We start from the raw sequence: 25,257 nt of genomic DNA, 5'->3' as shown, positions 1-25,257 counted from the left end.
TTTTAACTTCACAGCATGACACTTTTTAATCTGACATAAAAGAAAGCACTTTACAAAATAAGCTTTGTTATATGTCATTATAGCTATATATGAGGAAGCCCATTTGCTACTTGATGGGAAACCAAGGAACAGGTTGTACTGGCCAGAAATGGTTTTAAAAGGCTGTTAAATATTGAATGCCTACAAAATTCCCATATTATACAATTACTGATGTGAAATAAGGCTGGTCATAAAATCAAAATAGAATATGAGACTTATTTGCGTTCTAAAAAATGTGATTCTCAACTTAAAAGGTCAGAGGATAGCAGTGTGAGCAGTTTTGCATGTTTTAATTTAATGAAATTTAACAATTTGTTGTTCGATGCTATTATAAACAGAACGAGGGCAGCTCTGCTGAGAAGGGTATGCTTGGGAGTGCTGGTGGGTGAGAGGCTGGACATGACCCAGCAATGTGAACTTAACAGCCCAGAAATCCAGTTGTATCCTGGGTTCATCCAAAGCAGTGTGGGTAGCAGGGCCAGGGAGGAGATTCTGTCCCTCTGCTCTGGTGAGACCCCACCTGCAGTGCTGCATCCAGCTCTGGGGTCCCAGCACAGGAAGGACATGGACTTGCTGGAATGAGTCCAGAGGAAGCCACCAAGATAATGAGAGGGATGGAACCTGTCCTATGAGGAAAGGCTGAGAGAATGGGGGTTCAGCCTGGAGAAGAGATATCTTTGGTGTGAACTTATTGCAACCTTCTGGTGCCTGAAGGGCCCTGCAGGAAAGATGGAGAGAAATCTTTTACAAGGACATGTAGTGCCAGAACTAGAGGGAAAGGCTTCATCTGAAAGAACATAGGTTTAGATCAGATATTAAGAAAAAATTCTTTATTGTGACAGGGGTGGGGCATTGGTACACATTGCCCAGAGTAACTAGGGATGCTCATGCCCTGGAAATGTTCAAGGCCAGTTTGGATGGGGCTTTGAACAACCTAGTCTAATGAAAGGTGTCCCTGTCCATGGCAGGAACTAGATGATCTTTAAGGCCCCTTCCAACCCAAACCATTCTATGATTTTATTATTATATGTTAATACTCATAGGGCATATTGAACATAGAGTGGGTAAGTAGTTGTGGAAATGAGTAAATAAACACAGGGTCTGGGGCTCTGTAGCCTGTACAGAGGAACCAAGCAAGCTGGCAAGTTCCAACATACAGCCAGGCCAGCAATATGCAGTCCAGATCTTTAAGGCCTGACCAAATATTACTCAGCTGTATCAAATTAGAAATTGATTTTTCAGGGTAAAGCAAAGTTCAATGAACAGAATACAACTACTTTATTGAAGTCTTAAATTGATTTTGAAAATACTGAAAGTTGCATTTGCAAATCAGTGACTTGGTCAAATTTGCAGTTTGGTGTAAGTTATGATTTGTTTTGTGTTTACATAGCTGTAGTACAAAAGTTGCATTGTCTGGCTTTCTGTCATGAGAGACAGGACAGGTTTGCCTACCACAAATAGTAAGTCAATCCCTGTTGTTAAGCAGGCCTTGTACATTTGCCAGGTTGTCCAATACTGATTGCTCCCTGTCCTGCAGGTTGTGTCCTTCTCACTTCTGTTTTGTGAGGTTTTAACTCTTGCTTGCTCATAGTGATACCTGCTATGGCACTATAAAGACACTATTCTTTTCCCTTCTTCTTCCTGAAATGTGAAAGCACACTCATCAGCTGAGGTTGGTGAGTCCTATTTATACTCATTCTCCAGTGCTTATATCCTGTCTTGCCAATCTCCCTGTGAGATGTTGTTTCTTCACTCCTACACATACATTCACACAAGATACACACAAAGAGGTGCATGATGTGGGTGAAAAAACAAACAATCTGAAGGAAAGGTGCATTCCTCGAAATGACATTTTGAATAACAACTAGGTGTTGTTTGTCTTTTTCTCTCATAGAAATTCACAGTGCCTGTGATTAGATTGCTAACATTGTTTCCATTCTCTATGGGAAGAAAAGAAAGAAAATTTAACAGTCTAAACCAAAACTAAGTATTCAATACTTACCATGTCAAAGTTGAAAGTTACAGAAGTCTTCATCCTCCTGCAACCAGCCTTAGGTTTGATGACCAAGGCAGTAAGCCCAACCATGGCCTGAAGACTGCCATCAATGTCAGTAGAATCATGAGTATCTTACATGTATGTCCATTCTTGGGTCTGACAGTGGCTGTCAAATATAATCTCTCAGTAATGCAGCTAGATTGCTAAGAGAACACTTATTATCTTCACACTAGTGAAGATAAAGAGAGATTTTTAAAAAAATCTAGGAGAGAAAATAAGGTGTTAAGTTCACTTTCCCTGCAAAGAGGTATCAATGGGGTGGATCTATCGAAGGACAGGCTCTTAAATCAGAGGAATGATATTTAAGAAAGCCATCAGAAGTGGATGCCTTTTTGTGGCCTCAAGAATGAAGAATCTAGTCATCTTGAAGTAAAAAGGATAAAAATACTAGTGACTGTGCAATTGGGAAGTTTTAAAAATTGTGTTGGATGTTTCCATATGTCTTAGGCAATTAGGCAATCTTCCTCGAAATTAAAATGTCTCAACATATTTGGGGTTGTTGGTTGGGGTTTTTTTTAATTAATAACTACATTTAGAAAATAGTCCTACATTATATGAACACATATTGCTGAATTTTCTTCTGTGTCCGATCTATAGTAATTTTAGGTGGCATTAGACTTTAACTGAAAAGTGGAATTTAATTTTTTTTCTCCCTTTGTGTTTGATACAAACATATCCCGAATTCAAATCCCACCAGCATATGCGGACTGTGGAAAGACATTAAATTATTGAATTTAATTTTTATACCAGTTTTTATTAGAGTATAAGGAATTTTGAAACATAGAATTGCAATTTTTTTTCAAATAGGCTATGTTTTACTATTTCACAAGTATGCAGCAGACTGTCTTGCTCTATAATCTATCACACTGCAAAAGCTGGGTTCCCTTCCACCCTCCTGACAGGATGTTTTGTGTAAAATAAATTGCAACTAGAAATTCTGGAGATGGACCAAGTCAAATGTGATTGCCTTGTGATTAGGTTATGTTACTGATGGTGGGAAAAAGCAGAAGTGTTTATTACATAATTTATTTAGGGATATGACAGAACTGCTTCTTTTCCTGAAAGGAAACATGAGCAAAGTCAGGGAGTTCTGTGGTTCATTAGCAAAAAATCTTGAGGTTAATTTGTAGCTGTTCTAAAATACTGAACATTGTAAATTCCACTAAAAGTCTAATCCTTATATAATATACACTTATGAATGAAATGAGGATGTATGTGGGGCTGAAGGCCTTATTTGGAGTGCTATTGGCCACAGTGATCCTAACTACACTATGCTGAGAAACTTCTGGAAAAGTCTTAACTAAACCTGTTTGTATTAAAGGACTTTACTAATAACTCATGAGAAGATAGGAGGAGATTTCATTTCATTTCATTTCAGATGTAGCAAGCAGAAGATCAGGATTAGCTAGATGGGACAGGTACCAACACTTTTCTTGATCCCAGGAAGAGATGAAAAAGGAAAAGTACTAGAGTTCAGAAGACCCTGATGAGAGACTTTGAAATGGAGATGAGGTCACTAAAATTGGCTCCATGTTGATGGATTTGGAACTTTAATGAACTTTAATGATCACTTTTCATAAAAAGTGTGTCAGCAGAGAACCAGTCTCCAGTGAATTGTGACTGTGTAGCAGGTTGAATACTGCCCAGGTAACTGTGCAGCCATTCTCATTATAGTACTTTGTTTCCTGTCTTCCACTGATGCCAGTGAGAGAAAATATCTGGTTAAGATCTTCTTTCAGCTTCCATCTAGGATGTTTTTGTGGGCACTTTGCCACTGTGTGTTGTATCTAGACTGTCCGTTAGCTTAAGTGTTCAAAGGCTGTCTTACCTTCAGCTTAATTGCCAAACCATCACTCTGCATAGGTGGAAAAAATAAGTACCTTTTTGGCTATCATGTGACACATCATATTGTGCATAAGTATTTACATAGATTCCTCCTATGTTATTGAAATTTTATTTCTTTTCTACATTGAGGCCAAGTGCTCTGTCTTCCATTCACATGCTACTATTACTTTACTGTCAATACCTCTGGAACTGTATTAGGTCCCAAACATACTGGGAGGGAGTGTCTTTGATATCAGTTTAATGACTGGCAGAGGAGGATATACAGAATGTAGCTGGTTTTTGCTTTCACCCTCACTATGATCTCAGTCCTCCTTACCCCGATGGGGGAGTTGCGTGATATTTGGATAAGACTACCAAGGTGAAAACTGGCCACACTTTATAACCCTGCCTGTAGTTTGTGGGAGGTTGCTACAAGCTGCCGTCTTTCATAGCGAGTTCTAGCAAGAAATATGTGATCACATGCAATCCTGGTTAACCTGGCTTCTTACAGATAGATGTTGATAGAAACAAAGATAAGCAAAAGAGTAATGGCTCGATGACTGTAAAACCCTATCCTCTTCTAGAGTAAAAAGTCCTGATAGAAGAAGTTGCAGACCCCACGGAATCATTGCTGCCACCATCCCTGTTTGTGTGCACTGTGTGCTGGTGATCTGTGCTGTGTAGACTGATCCATCGCAGAGCAGGTTTTATGTGAACAGTCCTTTAATAAAGGCAAAAACGCCACAGTGAGGTTAAGTGCTTCTCCATCATTAGCTGACTAACCTGGGTAATTTTGTTTTAAGTGAATTAAGGAGTTCTTACAAACCCTGGAGCAGCTAATGGTAAGGGTCACATAGCCACAGTAGCTTCTTCCATTCTGTGACTGGATCTAGTGAAGAATAATACACAAGAGAAATACACGGGCTCAATTTTGCAAAGTGCTAAGCAGCTTTGATACCATGTGAACATGTGCACACATGGAGATGCTTCCTACTGCCAGCAGATCATGCTGGAGTGGCAAGGAGCTGAAGTTTCTGATGCATGTGGAAAGGACTAACAGAGTGGGAAGAGGAGGTATTGACCAGAAAAACTGATTATGATGTCTTTCTCAAACAGAGGATACTGCTCCATTGGTGTAATGAAGGAGTTTTTACTATGTTTAAAATAGTAAGTTCTGCCTCTGTGCAGATTGATCCATTGGGACATGTGGATCAAACATTAAATTATGTAACCATTAAACCAACATCAAACATTAAACCATGTCAGATGGGTCAGCCTTCCTGCTAAGTGTAACAGTCTCAGGATAGTGAAATGGTGTCTCTCTACCTACCCTGGACTCAGATGGAGAAAACAAGGAAGCCCTGCCTGGTTGTAGCCGAGTGCTTTTCAGAAACGGCAGCAAAAAAGCAGTTGGAAGGGCAAAGCTCTGAGACGTGTATGGACTCTGTATCTCCCTTCTGCCACTCCTCCCAGTTGTATTGCCTCGTACGGCTGCTGTTCTGCAGGGTAAAGTCCTGTACTTCTTATTGGTTGGCCAACTTCCAAGGTCCTGTAGCATTTATCATGCTTCTATTTCACAGGAAGGTTATCTTCATATTTGTGTGCTTTCCTATTCTCTTCTGATCTGCAAAGCTATAATTCAGAAATGAGTTTATTGACAAATAAATGATTGTTTGTTAGTTAATGCTGGTCAGAAAATATTAAAAGACATGAAAGAAAATTTAAAAACTGATGCAACTTTTTCTGCTGTGAAGGGCATTTTATGAGCCATCTGTGGATTTTTTAGGTAATCACTGTTTAGTCCTGTTAGTACTGCAGTGGATAACTCTGTTGTGGGACTTTTCATTGAGCAAAGATGAGTGACAGCATTAAAACTGTTTTGTTTAAAGCTGAAGGCTTCTTTGCTGATATGGGAAGCGAGCCTGTGATCCCAGTGAGTCCATACAAAGGTCACCACTGCTGGAACTAGTCAGCACACTTTTCAGAGGCTGCTGCTTCAGGGGACTGTGGTTGCATTATTAGTTATACTATGGTTATGCAGTTTTCTGAGTGGAAATAAAACACAGTAAGAGGTGATGATGAGTACCATGCAGTATTGCTGCTGTTGCATGTATGGTACTGTAAAGGAAAGAAAAAAGAATCCTCTGTCAAGCAAAGGGACCTTCCTTAAAATCTTTATTTTACTGCACATTGATGCAATTAATTATTTATGTGATTTGTTTTCTTGATTTTGCTCTCTATTTCAAAATTTATGGTCAAATAACATTTTAGTACACTTGGCTACAAAGTCAGACAATCTATGTAGAGAAGTAAGCCACTGGAAAGTTGCTTATGTGGAGAAGTTTCTAACCGTGACATTAGCCAGACATTTTGTTCATTGTTTCTGGAAAGTATTTCATTCAAAAAAATACATAAATAAAACCAGCAGCTTCCAAAGGAACAGTAGTATTTTCTTAAACTTCTTACTGAGCACACTGATGCTACATCAGTTAAATTGATTGACAAAAGTTTGGGGAGACAGAAGGCTTCAATAGATGCAGAATTGAGTCCTGTATTTCTTAGGTTATATAGATATCAGTTAAAATTCCATCCACCATAGGTAATTTAATTTCCTTGCCCTGTAAGGGGGGGCAGGAAAGCACAAAAATATATCCGAACACTCCATTGGCAGTTGGAAAGAAGAAGCTTTATGATGATCTGGAATATGAGCAAATTCTGCTGCAATCACACTCAAATAGCCCTGAGCATTACTGTGGGCCACCAGCTGCAGTGGCCGATTACAGCTGAAAGTTGCATTTAAAATTCCAAACTGTGCTGCTTCTTGGTTCAAAAAGCCAAACAGACCAAAGAGTAGTGAATGCAATTTCTCATGGGGCTAAATCTTTCAAATGCAATTAGTTTGTTTTGTAAATCTCCAGCATAAAGTTAGACAAAAAGTTGGAATAGAAATGAATAACTCCTTTAAAATATACTGTAATGATTAATTGCTTTTCATCTTTTATAAATGGGTAATAACTGACAGTTAACTAATGTCTAACAATTTCCAATATAACAAATAGGAATACATGTTGCTTTTGCCCAAAACATTTATTTCTGAGTAATAAAAATAACTACGCAGGTAATTTTTCTGGTAGTAGTAAAATCTCAGAAAAATTTCTGATGTCCACTAACAGAATTGTTAATTTTAATAATTTTTATATTAATTTAAAATAATTTCAATAATAATACACCAATTGGTACTGCAGTGCTTGAAAGCTGTCTAAAAGGATGCTTCATTTGGAATAGTCAATTAGAAATGAGCTAATAGTGTTTAAGGATTTTTGCTAAACATGCAAGTAAAACCGTGAAAGTGAAACATTAACTGGGGCATGAATCAAGTGGTACTGAAAATGTCAAGTGAAACCCTTAGCAGCAGTGAGCAGGCATCGTGCTGATTTATACCAACCAAGGACCTGGCCTGCCCAGTGTTGTGGCTGTGACAGTCCACTGGCAGCCCCTGGAGTCCAGAGCTGCAGCAAGATGGATGGGAGTATCAGCCAGCCCATTTAGAAGCAGACCTTCTATAAATAATATCAGAAAGATTGGTTCAGATGGCAAGCCAACAAATTGCCAACTCCATCTGGAATCCTCTTTCTAAGTACATACGTAGCAAGGGAAGGAGCCTGGGTAAAATGCAGCCCTGGGCATTAAAAATCAGACTGGTAGTCTGCTCTCTTGGCTCTTGCAGGAGATTTCCAACATGATTTCTTTAAAAAGAGTGAGCCCGGAAAGAAATTAAGATCACTTTTAAATTGCATTTACACTAGGTTTTCCAAGCAATGTGTCTACTGCCATCCCATATTCTTTTTGGGTTTAAAAGGGAAAATAAAGGCCAAAAGAAAAAGTAAATGTACATAAATGTGTCATGGGTGAATCGAAGAGCGTAATTTCCCTGATGGTCCTGTATGCTGATCAACTTAAGAAGAGAAAGTGTAGTGGATTTCTCATACTTCTATAAGTATTCAGGTTAAACATTATTTGTCATTAGTGGAAAATATGTTTGGTATCCACCACATATACACCTAGATATGAGATATTCAGTCTTTTAAGCTGTTAAAATGATTTAAAGATTATCTTAGTAACACCATTGCTACAGCAAAAGGAAGACTGGGTTCTCAGAGGAGCTCTGTTTGCTTTACTCTAGATATATTTGAATAGCAAAGGCTACATTAGCATTATGTTTTTATCGATTTTCAGAGGGTAAATTACAGGTCATTGCTATCAGATGATATTAAAAGCTGCCCTATATTCCCAGTGAACAATATCCAAATACCTTATTCTACATTATGGAAGTACTATTTCTCTCATTCATTATTGCATGCTCCTGTCTCAGTTTACTGAGATTTGTGTGTACTCTGGCACAGTGCCTCTGTCTATTCACTATAAAAATTGCGCTACTCTCTACACACCAAACAGTAGAAGGAGCTGCATGGTGTTCTGAAGTGCTGTAAGGCCTGCCCTGAAAAGTAAAAAGCATTGGAAGGTCTAAATGTTTAGATTTGTGAATTTTGCTTTTCCATTTCCTTACTTCTGCAGGTTAAATCAGAACTACAGCAGTCAGATTTCATTGTAGTAAAAGAGGAAATAGAAATTCTGTTGTTCCCACAGCTTTACTGGAGTCAGGAGCCAAATCCTGTCCTCTGGCATACACGTTACTCTAGCTACCACTGCATTACTCTCTAAAACTGTTCTTAGTTCATACTTCTGTTTTCATTTGTGCTGGGCTGCTTTGGAGTTACGATTCAAAACCTCTGCCAGGAGAAATCCCCAGTAGTAACTGTTCCACGAATGCAGAATTTGGCTCAATGTACTTCCCAGCTTTGCTACCTACAAACACAGCCCAGCTCTGTGACTGCTCTGGGTGCCTTGGACTCCAGTGCACTGCATGCTAGGGTGTCTGGGGCTGCACCTGGACACTGGGACTGCCTTGCCCATGCCACCACCCTGGCATAGTTCTGGGCCTGGCAAACATGCTGCAGGTTAGGAGTTAACACCAACCCAAGTCCTTTGCCAGCAGGCAGTTTGGATACAGCCACAGCATTTCAGAGGCCTACAGAGCTGGATGGGATGGAGCTGAGTTGCTCTATGCTAACTGTCCTTAAAGCCAACAAGTACTGGCATTTTAGAGTTCACTTGTGTAAACACAGGCAGGTGCCTCTGCATAAAATGCCAGGTTTCAGAGATGCTTTTCATGGTACTGTGAGAACAGGTGTTTGTCTAATGTCAACAGAGAGCCCAAGCTGAATTTTCCTTCTCTGTTTGAAAGTGATCCACAAGCAAATCCATATTACGGCCAAATAGAAAGTGCAACATGCTAAAGATGAAATACCATTCTCTGTTAGTGTATATGAGCAGCTACCCCTTCAATTAGAAACTAATTTTCTTCCACCTATTGTCTTGCTAGACAAGTCCTACTTAATCCCTGTGAGCTTAGAGTAGAGCCACTCACAATGTAGAAATTGTAGCATATGGATAAAACATGTATTACAGAAATAGAATAGCCACACTTGAGAGTGGGAAAGTGTTTGTTACACAACCAAAATGTGGTAGTTGTCTACTTCTTCCTAAGCTGATATTTTAAATGTACTTTTTCCCCTTTGTACTGTCTGATTTGTGATGCTTAATGCTAGGTAGTTGAGGGCTTTGTTTATAATGGAGAGTGGTATTCCTGGAAGCAGGCAGGCATGTTCTAACCTCAATTCCAGAAACCATTAAGAATGAATTTTTTTAAAAAAATTACAAAATTGGTCTTACAGCTTCCATTAAAGATGCCATATAACTAAGAAAGAGAAAATTTGTTATTTTGTTTCATTAAAGGTCTCTAGAAACTCGAATATGGACTAATAATCAGACTCTCAATTTTGACATTTCTGTACTGACCTGATATAATCAGGAAGTTGTACTTGGTCCTCTTTCAAAAAGGGGTGAAAACAGATTTCATCTGTGGAAAGGTTCACTTCTGGGAAGGTAAAAACAATCCCCCAAAATCACCTCTTTTCCCCTTCAGCAAGCTTGTGTGCCGCCAGACGTATAACCTTTTAGCAGAAATGGTATGCATGCCGTGCTAGCTAAATCTACCCTGGGAAGATCAGAAGCTCATGGAGCAGAGGAAATAGATGTTTGGAGGAAGTACTATGTTTCCAAAAGAATATAGTGCTTGAAACGTGAAGTAGGAGCCCAGGCTGTGCCTCATAAAATGCCTGGGGAGCTGCAGATCTATGTCTTAGGGAGCTCTGAGAGCAGGACCTAGCTAATTTTGAATTTACAAAAAAAAGCTATAAAGCCAGGAGGCAGGAGGAGGAACTAGTTAACATGATTAAGCAACTGTTAGGATAGCATGGGATTACTTCTATTGCATCATGTGAAATAAGAACAAGAGAGAACATTTTGTATATATTTCAGGGAAAGCTTCCTGTCAGTGACAGATGCTGGGCTGCAGAGAGTCTACATTTTGCAATGTTGTGACCAAGATTTTGAGATTAAGGCAGACAAACAAAGAGGCAAGACAAACAACAGGTCCTTGGTTGAGTGAGGGGTTGTGCTTTAGATGACATTGGTCTGTTATTATTTGTGAAATTATTATAGGCAAAGTGGAAAATAAGATAACTTGAAAAGTATCATAGCAAGGCGTACTGATACCTTGTTCAGCAGCTGATTACTGATGGTTTAATAATGTTTTATGCCAAATCATTTTGCCATTCCTAAAACTTGAGTGGTCCTGTTTCCATAAGTGTTGAGAAGTTGGAGAACGGACAGAAGAGATTGAGATTTAGAGGAAATTGACGTATATGATTGTATATGCTATGTAAGTTAGCATGATGCCCCTGCCCATGGCAGAAGGCTTAGAACTAGATGATCTTTTAAGGTCTCTTCCAGCCCTAACCATTCTGTGGAGCATGAGGTTGGATATTTGTCTTAAAAATTAACTGGGTGCAGGCTGTCCTTGAGCCCTAAATAGCTAGAAATATGCCATACCAATGACCAATTTGGCACTGCCACTTGTACAATAGTCAGTACTTTTAGACTTGTAGTTCTGATATTAGCATACACAGCCGAACTTTTGTCAGGTTCTTGACCCTGCCTGAATTGTTGTCCTAAATTGGTGTAGGGAAAATTCACTTCTTACTAGGTATTCCCTCTGGATCCCCATCCCCAAATCTCAGAATACACCATTAGCTTTATTTTTTCTGCTGATGGCTTAATCCCTTTGAATATCTGCCAATCTCAGGTGAATTTGATCTGGGCACTTGCTAAGTTTCCTGTGAGTTATAATCCTCAGGCATGGATAATTCATTTCCCTCACCAGAGAGATTTTATCCTTTTGCTAAGAGGCAAATTGTCTTACCTTATGGTCTATTATTGTGTTATTCTGTTTTATATCCTAGGAATAATTTTTAAATGACATTTTGTTCAATCTTTCATTTTACTACAAAGCAAAAGGATTGAACAAAAACATATTAAGGCAGCCTTGTTTTCTGTATCACTTACTGTGAGTTAGGAAATGTAGGCTTTTTTCTGTCTTAAAAATCCATTACCATCTCGCATAGCCTAATGCAGCCAAAAAGGTTTTCCTTTCTTTCTCTCTCACATCCTCTTTTGCTTTTCACATACACCTCATTAATACAATGTGAGAGGTTTTCCAGCACAAAATGATGAGTTTTCTCTTGCAGTTCTACAAACTGTAATCCATGATGAGGTGAGTTATAGGGATTGAACCCCCTTTCAAAGTCAGAGTTTACCTTTCTCTGTTAAAATGAAATTTGCTGTAGTGTTTTTGTGTTTTGAAGCACAGTTGATCCTCTGATTTAATGACATAAGTGTTAATTTATGTTGACGCCTGACCTGTGTGCCCTATTCATACATTGCGTGTGTGTCCTCTGCCACAATTGATCTGAAACATTTGGAAGAGGGGCCATGTGTAATACAGCCTGGATCTTGGAGTCACTGCCTATAATGCTTGTTTCAGCACAAGTGAATAATAATAACAAGTCCATTCCAAAGTAAGTGCATCATTTTACTTTGAAAGATCCATTTTATTCCCTTTGCCTTTTTTTTAACCATAACCTTTAAAGAAGGCATAAAATTAGAAAACAGTACAGGATTAGACTTTAAATAAAAACATGGTATGTGTTAAAGTCTGTCCAAGTTTGATCTTCTCCATCAGCAGCAGGATTTGTTTCCATACGGAACTTTTCTGTATGAAAAACATAAAGGCAAAGCAAACTAAAGTACCAGCTTTTCACCACAAAGTTGGGTCTGAATAGAGTGAAAAGAAATGCAAAAACTGGTTATGGCGTGAATATCCACCCTTTGTTCTTTTACTCTTGAATTGAGGAAAGGCTAACAACAATACTGCTTTAAAATAAGAGGACAAAAAAATATATGAAACTCCAAATTAGAACTGTTTAGCCTGATAGAAATAAAGGCCCAAAAGACCAGCTGGTGTAAATTAGCAGTTTTCTATTGATTTTATGGGACAGATTTAAGATTATTGGGATGGTAAAGAGGAAGGTGTGGAAGTCTGTATACTATGTAGGTAGAGAGAAAATTTGCAGATGGAAAAAGGAATGTAAAGAGATGAGAACCATCAGTTTTAAGGCATGGTAATGAGCAATCCATTATGGTACAGAGTAAATTGGGAAAAAATTGTGATGATTAGTTCAGTTTTTGGCATAGCAGACATATTTTTCTGGATTGATTTCACTGAAGTGTTGCTAGAACAGTCTTTGTTTGAGGAAGTAGAAATATGGGGGAAGAAAGGGAGGGGGAGTTATTACTTTCCTAGAATGCAGTGTTAGACCTGTTGGGATTTACTCTCATCAAAGAAGTGTTGTATTAGGTAGGGAAGTGGGGTTTTTAAGGAGTTTTATGTTGTTTCAGAAAGAAAATGCTTTTATAACTGATATTTAACATTGGAAGGATATGGAAGTAAGATCCAGTGGCTTAAAAACAGTAATTAGGATTCATTTATTCTTGATTTTTAATGGTGAAACAGACTCAAGAATAATGTTAATTTTGATTATTGGGTGCTTGTTCAGTAAGTGAGGTTATTTGCTCTATTCATAAAGAACATAGGATGGGAAAAAAATTGTACTGTTCTCTCATATTCTTTCAATTTTTTCTTGCCCTAAATTATAAAGTCTGTTTTTTCATTTGAAGGATTGATTGCATTAAATTTAGTTCTATGGCATGGTAATGTTTCAGGATTTTGTTCTGCCATCCTCTAGCAACAATTTTTAAATTTCTGTGAATTTATTTAAGTGAGCTGTAGTCATACCTTCAGCATTCTTAACTCTTTATCTACAGATATTCTGATTTCATGTCTGAGGTCATCAAAACTCCCATGATACGGAGCAATTTATTATGACTAAGCACATGCCTGAATTTGCTGCTTATCTTTTCTTTGGAATATTTTGCTTTAAAATCAAGAGGAACTTTTTTCAAGGTCATGTGGTGAAAGGACAATGGGTGGTTAAACTGAAAGAGGGTGATGATTCCAGAGAAGTTGTAGATGCCCAGTCACTGGAAGTGTTCAATGCTAAGTTGGATGGGGCTCTGAGCAACCTGGTCTAGTAAAAGGTGTCCCTTTCAGGGGTAGGACTAGATGAGTTTTAAGGTTCCTTCCAAATTAAATCATCCTGTGATTCAGTATTCTGGAAAGTGGGTATATTTGGGCTTTTAGAAAGCAATAAAAGTTGAGGAAGAGCTTGTCCTAAAGAAGATCCCAAACAGTGGTTTTATGGGTTCAAGGCCAGAGCATTTAAAGAGAGGCCTAAACTTCTATGTACTAGTACTCTCCAAGTATCAAAAGTCAGCTTCATGTTTACAAACTTTTGTGTAGTAGAGCAGTGAACATTTATACAGCTACATCTCACAATATCAGTTTAAAAACTTGATAGCAAACTCCAGCTCTTCCATTTAAAGTGGAAGTTAGGTGGCAAACAAAAGGGAGGGAAGAAGGAACAAAACTAAATACATTATTTAAGGCAAAATCTATGATAGATAAAGGGGATTTAGATAGGAAAGGTCATGATAAGTATTTAATGGAAGGGGATGTTTTTAAATGCAATTCAAATTGATTTAAGGGTATCTTGTTACTTTTCCCAAAGCTGTTAGCAAATTTGGTCAGATTCTATAGACTTGATCCATGAAAGGAAAGACAGCGACAATCCTACTCAGATGTTCAAAACCACATAACTTCATGGTTTGCATAAGAAGCTTATGAAGTGAGCTCAGTTTGTTCAAGGGGAAGATTCTGGAGGAAAAGGCTTAGACCCATCTATTTTGTCTGCCTTTGGATGCAGTTTTGCTACCTGTCCAAACCTATTTAAGATGCTCATACTGAGCGAGGGGACTCTAACCTTCTTCCATTAGATTCAGAATCTAATTAAGCATGGTTACAGACATGTTAAAAGCACCTTGCAGATAACCTTTTCTTTTTCATTATAATGATATAGTATTTAAAATTTTTAAATAAAATTAAAATTATTATGGTATTTTATGGACGCTGTTGGACATACTCTCGAATTGCGATTATATCTTTTTTTTTGCAAGATTTCATCTTCCTTTTGCAGTTCAAACAGTATGCAGCTGTGTTTGACAACTCATGCTTCTGCAACTTAAATAATTAAATTAAAATGGATGTTGATTAAAATTTGACTTTTCTGTCCATAACCTACAAGTACATTCACAATTGCTTTCCCCAGGGAAAGAGATGCGCTATGTGAGAGACTGTGATAACATGAGTTTGTATGGAGTCTTTTTCTGAGCTCAGGAGGAACAACAACGCAGGTTCAGCTTGTTAAGATTCACTTATTAACACTTGTTTAACAATCTGTCTTAGGCCAAAAAAGATTGCTTTTTTTAGTACACTTGACAGCAGCATGGAAAAGTCACAGCCAAAATAGCATCCCTTTGGAAGCTGTATAGTAACAAATGAATCCTAAAGACATGACACTGAAGTTCCCATGACTATGGGAAGGATAAGGAAACAGTAACAAGAAGGGAATATTTAACAAATGACTTGCCTTGGCATGCTGGTGATTAAACATTTGATTTTCATGGCTGACAGGTCCATAAGCATTGACTTTAAGGTTTTGCCAAAATATTTGGACTGTGGCAATTAAAATCTCTGTATATACCCTTTTCATTACCAGCTGTGTTTTTGGGCTTCTACCTCCCTCAGCTTGGTGACCTAGCAGGGTCTAGGTCTTTATGCCTTCAAGACCATCCAGGTCTGTCTGTGGTCACTGGTGACTGAGGTTGATGGGGAAGCAACCTATGTGTCACCCACAGTGTGTTACATTCTCAGTATTTTTTCTGGAGGACCACTGAAGGCAAGGCACTGGCGTGTCTGCCCTGTTCCAGAGTTCAGCTTTTCCCTGGGAAAACTGGGAAGCCTGATCCCTCTCTCTCTCTCTTAGGCTCTGAAAACAGCAGGAGGCTTCCCCCTTGGCACCATCCTAGAGGGCAGAGCAACTCTTCTGCTCTCCTTGATCAGCCTGCTGACCCAAGCTGCCCTATTCCCTGTTCCTGAGAGCTGCTGGCACCAGGCAGCACAAAAGGGAGTGAATAATGTTGCCTGGATGTCTGCTATCACAATCTGCCTCAACCCTTTGGTTCTCCCATTGCCATCTTGTGCAGTGGATGTTTCTGTGGCTATGTAAAACCACTTCTGTAACTTGGCCTGTTTTCTCTGCTGGAGTGTTGGTGGGAAAAATCAAGTAAAACTCATAGCTTTTTAAGCCATCTTGTTCCTTCGGCCACTTTGCTATCTTTCCTGCCTGTTGCACTAGACTTCTTATAAATTAGTTCAATTTAAACATTAAACCCCATTAAAGGAGCTGGGGAATTTCTCTGTCAACAGATCTCTTTTAATAGAAAAATAAACCCAAGATATTTAACAGAACTTCATGTATGCCAGGACTAGAGTCTTATATAACTTTTTAAATTTTGTTTGTTCTGGAGGCTCTTGCCTGTGGCATCACATCCCTAAGTGCTTGCAGAGGGATGAGTAGGTTTAGCAGATCACATCCTCTTTCTTCATTTAGAGGTGGTCAGAAAATTTATATCAGAGCTTCACAGGGGTTTATGTGAAACCAAACAAACTTTTGCCAAGTCTGGAGCTCAAAGGGACCTGCAGGTATTCCTGTTGTCATTACTGAATCTGGCAAGAGCACCACTTTCCCTGAATAGCTGTAACACCCTTAATTTCCTCTTTAGTAGAAATTCCTACTTTACCAGGTTAGTTCCATGGTGTGCCAAATTAAATTTAAAAAACCCTTTCCAGCAAACTAGAAACCATGTATTCAGCATGAAGGACAGATTGGTATTGCTTTGTAAGACAGTCCTGTATTTGCAGAGCAATATATGTAAACCTAAAGAAATTTGTTAGATGCCCCACATCAGGTGGGAACATCCAGCAACAGAAATGTCATCACCCTCGTGTCCTAATGAGCTTATAATTTCACCTTCCTCTCAGTGCCTTATTTGTGTCAATTTCTTGAGTGACCACTTAAGAGACTTTTCATGCAAGTCCTTCTTAATTAACAAGGAAATGTTCAGAGTTGTGACTTTCCTGTCTCTAATTACTGTGTTGATTAGATATGGGCATGTGCTCATATTTGTGTCATAGAGTTTGTAAAAACTGTATTAGAAATGATTATTAGAATAACCCAAAAGATAGACAGAGGCACATCTGTTACCACAGCCCTCCCTAGGTCCCAGAGCAGAACCTCTGCCACCAAATTTCTCAGAGGGTCTCAGTCACCTATTCAAAATACTAAGGGTCTCTTTTATAATGTTCCCAGTTTATCATTGTTTTGTTGCCATGAAAGGTTGTTGGAAGGAAGAACAAAGCCCAGTGCATTGAGGCCACCAAGGGAAGGATTGCAGAACATTGTCTTGGAGCATAGCTGGTAAAAGGATGTAAAACTGGCTTTTCCTATAAAAGGGATCCCCTGTTGCTTTTTTCAATTAAATCTGTTACAAAAAAATCACAATCCATGGGCTAATCATATGAACAACAGAGGGATTCAAACTGTCCTGCCTCTCTCCAAATCTGAGATAGCTACATGCCCTCTAAACAGGCTGTGTCAGGGCCGTGAAAATGCTGTACCAGGACCATGATATCTGATTTGTTCCAATATAGTATTTCAAAATTCAGCTCACAATCTTGTAATGTGTAGGGGGTGTAAGCTTGGAGAGTAAACCTAGTCCAGTAGAAAGATACAGCAGTGAATTTGAATCCAAACTTGGCTGTGGTTGCAGGCATCTGGTTCATGTCCATAACTGCTAGCAGTAGGATGTAGGATCATAAAGCCTCTTTTGAATAATTCTGTGGAGCTGATAGTTCCCTTTGTAAAAAATTATGGTCATTTCAGGACAACTTGTATGCTTCAGTTTTAGTAATAAAAAACGCTGCTCAGCATGAATGCATTGAGGTACATTCACAGAGTATGAATTAGTTTTCATGTCTTGAAAATTATAGAAGAGAATTCTGGGATAAACAAAATGAAAGATTTTTTCGTTTTTATTCTGAACAACATTGAGGAGAAGACAGTGGAATTTTTTTATTCACAGGCACAGAAATAAAGTAGTGTCACAATATTGATGCAAATACAGTGCTGTGGTGTATCTACTCTCTTTTCAGAACAGAGATTACAAACAGAGGAAGTGTGTATTTTTAAACCTTCCTTTTGAATCTAAAACATTCATATCTGCAATGACTTCTACAGATATTCCAATAATTCCAATAATGTTAGACAGTGCACTCAAAGAAGCATTTGCCTGCTGCGAAGGAGTTGTATTCATCAAAGAAGCAGGCAAGCAGCAGCTGCAGTGTGGGATGAGAGATGTAAACAGGACAGATGTGTGTTAAATTGTCAAGTAGATATAGATGCTCAACATTTGTTTTTATTACATGACCTGTTTCGTTTTATCAACAGTCATGAATAGGAACTATACAATGGTACCCAGCTACCTTGCCAGCCAACCGTGGCATTGCAGACACTCCCACAGCTGCTATTTTGGGAGTATGAGAATAGAAACAGAGCATCAGGGAATCATACTGGTCAGTGTGCCTGTTCACCAAGGTGGCTGCATGGATAAATCCAAGCACAATCTTCATGCAAGGATGTGCATGCATTTGCATTCACATGTCAGTCAGATGTCTTTCCAGTGGGAGCGCAGAGCTCTCTTAGGAGGTGCTACAGTCTTCACCCCAGACTTTTGATGAGCCTTGAATATCCCAAAATATTAAAAATAAACAAAAATCCACAAACCCATTCTTCTGTAGCCAAATAAACTGTAGTTATAAAAGTACAGTTTTATAAAAATCTGACGTTTTACATGCTTGAGAAAGTACTTATAAGTGAGCTACCTGCTTATTTTGAAATTATAAACACAATAGTAGCTATATGGATTTTATACATATATCTGTAAATGAGAACTGTTCTGCAGAAAGTATTCATGGGAGAAGAGCTCTGGCCTTTTTCAGACCATAATACATGGGGTACTACAACTAAAATTACACTGTGAGTAAATATAATCAGTACTGTTGTGTGGTATCTGGAGGCCTCTGTGACTGATTAGTCATATTCTGCATATTAAGTACTCCAGGGTCAAGTGTGAGAGTGGCTGAGCACCATATTTCCCATTGAGTTTTTTTTCTGAGTTGCATGGATAGATCATTAGCACTGTGTGGGTAATGATTTCTGTGACCTATGAGCAATTCTGAAGAACAAGAAACTCTGCAACTGGAAAGCAGTTTTATTTTAAATAATAATTAAGTATTTTAATTAATTTTTCTAGTGACTAAATAGACCAGGGCAACCAACACATTTTTGAGCATCTTTACTAGAAGCAAAGGAAATCAGTAATCTAAGGGCTTCATTCAAAGGAGTGTGTGGGATCAATTCAGAAAAGCTGTGAGGAGATGCTGCTCATAAATACCTTGGGTGCCCTGAGAGAGAAGAGTCTGAATTAAGTCCCTCCTTCCTGTAAATTAAAGGATAAACTTAGACCCAGGATTTAGAGATAGTGATATATAAGCAGTGAGTCAGAGAATGTGGAGTATGTAGCTGTTTGGTTTTGGGAATAGTGCCTCTGCCTCTGTTGCATGGTAGCCTGAAATATTTCTCCTTGGAAATGATAATTCTGTTTTTAATGTATTCTTATATTTACATTCTTATAATACATTCTTATGATGTATTCTTATATTTGGTTTTAACCAAAACTATTCCCCTAGATATTCTTTTTAATATCTTTAGAATATTTATCTATGCTTTCTCCAAAATTTAAAGAAATGCTTTACCAAGATGTAGTCTGATTATTCTTCGGGAGGAGAGCACAGTTCTTCCTTGCCCATACTAACAGTGCTGTGGAGGCCCAGAACTGGAAGAGCTACTGTTCCAGAGCAGAATGTTCAGATTAACAGCTAATAGAAGCACTATGTCTGAATATTGCTTCTCTCTCTCCTCCTTGAATCCCAATATGAATTATTCTTTATCAGTGAAATCACTCCCAGGTTGTGCAGTACGCTAGGAAAACTAATAAAAATCCTTCGTAACTGTTATCTAAATGTCCTGGAATACTTTAATAAATTTACATGTATGAAAAATGACAAATTTAGGTAATTGAACAGTACAAAGCTTTGTGCTGAGAGCATACAATAATATCTCTTCCACCAGATGTGTGTGACTAAGCAGCCTCTTATTACTGGTCGCATAATGCAAATGCCTGAAGAGGACATGAAATGTATGACCTTTAAATACAGATGGAGGGAAACACTTATTTACCTAGTGTAGGAGACTGTGAAATAGCAAATGGCATGACCAATGAGAATTGGGCAATAAAATTTGCTTTTCCTGCAACAAATTCTTCATGAAAGGGGGATTCTGCAGTAGGGTTTATAGTTTATTAGGAAAATATTTCATGGAAAAGTAACATTTCAAATTACATGTAATGATGTATAAGAATCCTCACTATGCATAGAGTTGTTTCTTGTATATGTTATTCATATGAAGTTTCAACAAAACAGGGAAATTTCAGCTTCTTGTTTTTATCTGCAGATATTTAAGATATTAGGATTGCTGGAACTTGAAATCCTTTTCTGATGTTAGAGCTTTAAGATAGAAAACAGAAGAGAGGCAGGGAGGGACTATATGTTTTTTGTTAGTTTTATGCTTTGTTTAGAAAAATATTTGTAACCTGTGCTTTGAGTGTTTTAGTAATTTTTCCTGTGAGAAACTCCTGAATTACAAGCAATGAATAAATAGATTTAGATTTCTTAAACAAAAGCAAAAAATTGTGGCACCTAAATTTAGGAATGCTACTGAAGTGTAAATATGCCTTATGTTATATTTGACCCTGAGATTGGCTCAGTTGGTCAGAGCATGGGGCTGATAATGCCAAGATTGTGAGTTTGATTCCCTTAAGGACCATTTACTTAAGAGCTGGATTTGATGAGCCTTATAGGGCCCCTTCCAGCTCAGAATATTCTGTGATGGTGTGATCTTTGCTCGAATGTCACTGCTGATCATTGGCCAGAAAAAACTTAAATTTGCACACTTACTCTTCTATGCTGAATGAGGGCTTATAACGTTAGCCAGTGGCTTTTGCTGGAGTGTTATAAGAAACACAAGCAGTGAAATATCTTTGATCTAATACACTGTACACATCTTTATGGAACACTTTGGTTTGGAGCTTGAGGGGGGGGGAAAAATTATATTTTACAATCAGGAAGAGGCTAATAACTTAGCATCCAGCTCAAATCAGAAGCTTCTGATACAATCACAGCTACTGTCTTTGCATGGCAATGAATTCCTTCTCTTGTCTGTTGTGATGCATAGGTGAAAAGCAAGCAGCAGAGCCAGACGATGCAGAGCTGGTGAGCCTCAGCAAAAGGCTGGTGGAGAATGCAGTGCTGAAGGCTGTGCAGCAGTATTTAGAAGAAACACAAAACAAAAGCAGGCAGACTGATGGGAGCCCTGCAAAAACTGAGGAAGCAGCGAGTGGCAGCAAGAATGAGAGCGACAATGATAACAGCAAGTGAGCACTGTGCAAAAAGCCTGGGAGCAAATATCCCACCAAGAATAACTACAAAAACATGTTCCGCTCCCTGCTGAAATTTGCGAAGTGGTGCTGGGTGTCAGGCACTCTGCTTTATGAGTCTCTTATCAAAAGTTTGTTCTGAACTGAAGGACACTGTCTACTGGTTTAACAAGTGCTTGCACTGCTGAAAATCTGCTGAATGCTGGGAGGGATGCATGGTGGAAAAAAGACAAGAGTGGTGAAGCAGGCGGCTCTAGTCTTCACTCGCTCTTGATACCAAGAGTCCCTTTCTTGCTTTTGAGGAGAAACTGAACATTTTGCATTTGTCATTTGGATTGTCGTGGATGACTGTGGATGAAGTCTTGCCATAAGTGGAAGCGGTGCCCTGTGCCCGAGGGTTTGGCAGCGCTGCAGGGCTGCTTGCTCCATGTGAGAGCACGTGCTGTTTCCTAGTCAACAGCAGTCAATACCAAGCTAAAAATTACCACTGCAGATACTCATCGCAGATACTATTACACAGTATGTAATAAGGCAGGAGTTTCCCTTAAATGTGATGCTATACTGTTCTTTACATTTTGGTAGCATTTGTTGATGTAAATTATATTTTTTGATGAAATACCTTTTTATAAAAAAATAGTATGGGCAAAACACTGAGCACTTACTACTGTCCAAACCACATATGATGTCTTTATCTCTGAACATCAATGATTCTAAATCACATTAGTTGTTATAAAATGTATTATATTGTTGTTTTCCTCTAGGAAAGAGCCATGAAGCAGACTTAGTAAAGGAAGCTTTACGCAGAGAAACGCAGGCCCTGTTACCCAGACTGAATCAGATAAAGGAGCTGTTAACGAGTCCTGAGATCCGCACAAAAATTAGCAAAGAACTCTTTGAAGACAGGCACAACTCTAACAGTAAATGGAAAAGTTGTATTGACTCTGAGTTTCCAAATGCATGACTGTAAATTGCCATTGTGGAATATCTCATCAGGTTGTTTAAAGACAAAATATTGTGGCAAGAAATTTTTCAGGTTGGTTTGTTTGGGTTTTTTTAACTGAAAATGTGAATGGGTATAAATGGCTCACGAGGAATCATGCTGAAATACTTGCACAGAAGGGTTATATTTCATAATAATGAAGTATAGCCACTTCTCAACACTGCATTGAAACCTGTTTGAGTGTGCAGGTACATGTCATGACTCCAAAGCAGAAAAATACTGGTTTCCAATAGATCTGAGCAAACACTGTGCCCTTCCTTTATCATTGTAAATAATTCAGTTTTTTCTCATATACGCCTTCCCTAACAATGATATACAAGTACTAAAAAATTGGTGGTTTTAAATACTTCAAAATGTATATTTGGGGAAAAAATTCCTCTTTTAATTATCTGCCTTTTGTATATGTACTGGCATTTTGGGTTAGCGTTGTATGTTTTTTATTGTTTTTTTAAACAGCACTTGAATACTTGTATAGATGCTGACATTTAGTTTCTGCTGATGTTTACACTAAAGCAAGAATGTTCTAAATTTCAGTATGAAATTCAGGCTCCACTGATCTCAATGGCATACTCTCATTGGCTTTAATGGAGTCAGGATGCTGCAATTAAGATTTACTTGTGCAAATAATAATATTCCTTGGGATAATATTTGCCTTTTCACCTTTGTAGAACAGTGTTTTTGTCTTTTGTTTTTGATGTTCCTCCATCTCTACCTTCTGCTGCCTCAGGTGGGGTGTCAGTTTGCTCTCACTGTTCCCTCCACACACCTGCAAGATTCACTGAAGATTTGGCTGATGGACAACAATGCAGGAGTAGGTCCAATATTTGCAATTTTTATAAACATTGTCATAAAAGCTATATAATATGTTGTGATTTGTATCAGAATTGTGCTGTTAGAACAGCTGTGTGCATGTTCTTCATTTGTCTCAAGCACTGTTCATTTATCTCACATCAGAGCTTTTTTTTCCTCATTTGATATATAACAGTATATTCTGAAACCCATCTTTTACATGCCATGTTCACAATAAAATATTTTTCCTTTGCACTCTGTGTACATTTTCATCTTTTTCCAAATGGACTTGAATAAAATTAAGTGCTTGCAAGTAGCAGGGTTACAGGAGAGAAATAGTGCTCCTGTGAATCACACCATTAAGTTGACTGCAGGGTGTTGTGCCAACATACTGCTCTGGCACTTGGCTGCTGAAATCATGCAGATAAACTAGGCCCAAGTCATTATTGTTTTCAAGGAAAAATCTTTGAAACTCTTGGGATTAATTTATGTTCTGGTCAGCGCAGGTTTAGAAATAAATACTGGTTACAACTTCCTAGAGGTCCATTCTTGAAGTGTGAGTTAAAGGAGTGGTTTCAAAATGCTCTAGAATGATAGATTTAAAAAAATCTCAAACTGAAATCATCCCTGGAGATCATTGGGAGGTAGCTTTTTTGAGGCTATCAAGCAATTTAAATCCAACTTGCACATAAAAACACAAAACCAGACACTCAGCTGTGAAAACAGGAAAACAATTTATTGTATTATATCTGAATCATAGATTGTCCTCTCCCATTCCTCTATACAAGTAATTTCCATGATTAAGGGCCTTTTTATATAATTCAGCTTGTAACAGTCATTGTTCTCATGTTTCAAGTAAAACTGTGGAAATTAATCACTGAATTTATGTCCTGGCATTTTGATAGGTGACCTCATTATTCGAGAGCCTGCTCATTCAGTTCCTGTGGATGGCATCGAGAATAGCAGCTCTGAAAAATGTTTGGGAGGGTTGAGGGCCTGAGCAAAGGCATCATCTGAGATGTACAGATGTGTGTGTCTGCCAGATATGGCACAAACCATAAAGGGGACATTCTATTGGATCAGAAATTGTGGGATAGGGGACACCCTAGAGCCTCTAAAAATACTCTGAATACATGTGTTTAAGCAAACCAAATCTATCTTTAATTTTTAGATGTTTTGAGACAGGAAAATCAACAGGGCTTTTGTTTCTAAACCATTTGTGTTCTCTTAAAATAGCCTTTACTTCTGGTTTTGACAAGAACAACTGTTAATTTACTCAAAAAATAGGGGGGGAAACCCCTTGCATCTGGATTCATTTTCTTACCCTTCTTTCTTTCTCAAAGTTTTTTTTCCACTGGCAGTGAAGCCTGACTGTCAAACTGAAGGATAAATCTCTTGTATGGAGCTGTGAGATGAACACTGAAGAATGCAGATACATAAAGACTGAACTTAATATAGGCAGGTGTGAAGCTCAGAGCTGCACCCACCAGAACAAATGTGTTGCCTTCCTCACACTTACAAATCATTTTCAGACAACAATTCTGTTTCTTAAATAAGCTCCTCTTCTGAGGAATGTCTTCAGGTAGTGATGCACAGGTTATTCTAGGAAAGTGTTGGCATTTCAAAGCAGATGGTGCAAGTTTGTCCATGTTTTGTTTTCAGTTCTATCTTCCAGCTTGCTCATACTCAAAGAGTATTTCTACACTGCCGATTGTAGAGCTGTCTGTGATTGATGTAAAAGCAGTAGCTCAGCTTCCAGGTCTAATCTAGCTGGAACTGCCTATGACTTACTGAGAAACTTCTTGACATCTAGGCTTGGTCCAGGCATAGACCAAAAAAATTGTGGAAGGCATGCATTGGATATCTGAGCAACACATGCCATAAATTCCCTACACTGTTGGGCTGTGCATGAGAGCTGTTTAAGAGTTGACAGAGTAACCAGAGGGACAGTAAATCCATGTAAGTCCTGACTAACAGGCACCAATTCTCTGATGAAGGAAGGGAGACTGCTGTGGAAATCCACATCTCGAAGCACAGGTGCATGTGGCATAAGGATGTTCAGTCTGGTAGCTGAGGGGTAATGCACCAGCTGAATTTGCATCAAGGCCTTTGTGAGAACGAAGTTAAATGGTGTTTCTGAGTTGACTTAAGGTGACCTAAAGCTGAAATGGATTAAAGCTTAAGGTCAGATTTGAATGCTGTATCCAGATACACAGGTATTGGGACCCAGCCATAATGCCCTATGTCTATTGATGGTCCTACTGAATTGTTTGGTAAAATACTACTTCTTGGCAAGGTTATACAGTCTGTAAATTAGGATTCAAGAGGCTTCATATTACATATTTATAGAAGTTTCTGATTATAACTGTGCACACTTCTGTGTGTGCTATTTTAGCTTGAAGACCATGTGAGTGTGTCATGGATCAGAGCATGAGCCATGCTTCATTCTGGTGACAAG

General features: G+C 38.5%; 1 protein-coding gene across 3 annotated transcripts in view; it reads left to right on the top strand.

The window, feature by feature from the left end:
* AKAP7 (A-kinase anchoring protein 7) overlaps window positions 1–23,054 on the top strand; it is an 82,255-nt gene extending 59,201 nt beyond the window's left edge. The window contains exons 8-9 of one of the 3 annotated variants that reach the window (XR_004060579.1): window positions 20,809–21,529; window positions 21,772–21,914. Coding sequence is in view for 2 of the 3 variants with exons in the window: in XM_030944681.1 (XP_030800541.1) it covers window positions 20,809–21,011 (203 nt within the window). In the remaining variant the exon portion in view is untranslated. Of the gene's footprint in view, window positions 1–20,808 lie in introns of all 3 variants that reach the window. The other 2 variants (XM_030944682.1, XM_030944681.1) reach the window with 2 other exon arrangements.
* The last annotated feature ends 2,203 nt before the right edge of the window (window positions 23,055–25,257 follow it).

The sequence above is a fragment of the Camarhynchus parvulus genome, chromosome 3, assembly GCF_901933205.1.
Source record: "Camarhynchus parvulus chromosome 3, STF_HiC, whole genome shotgun sequence".
Lineage (NCBI taxonomy): Eukaryota > Metazoa > Chordata > Aves > Passeriformes > Thraupidae > Camarhynchus > Camarhynchus parvulus.
This window is presented reverse-complemented; position numbering and strand designations above follow the sequence as displayed.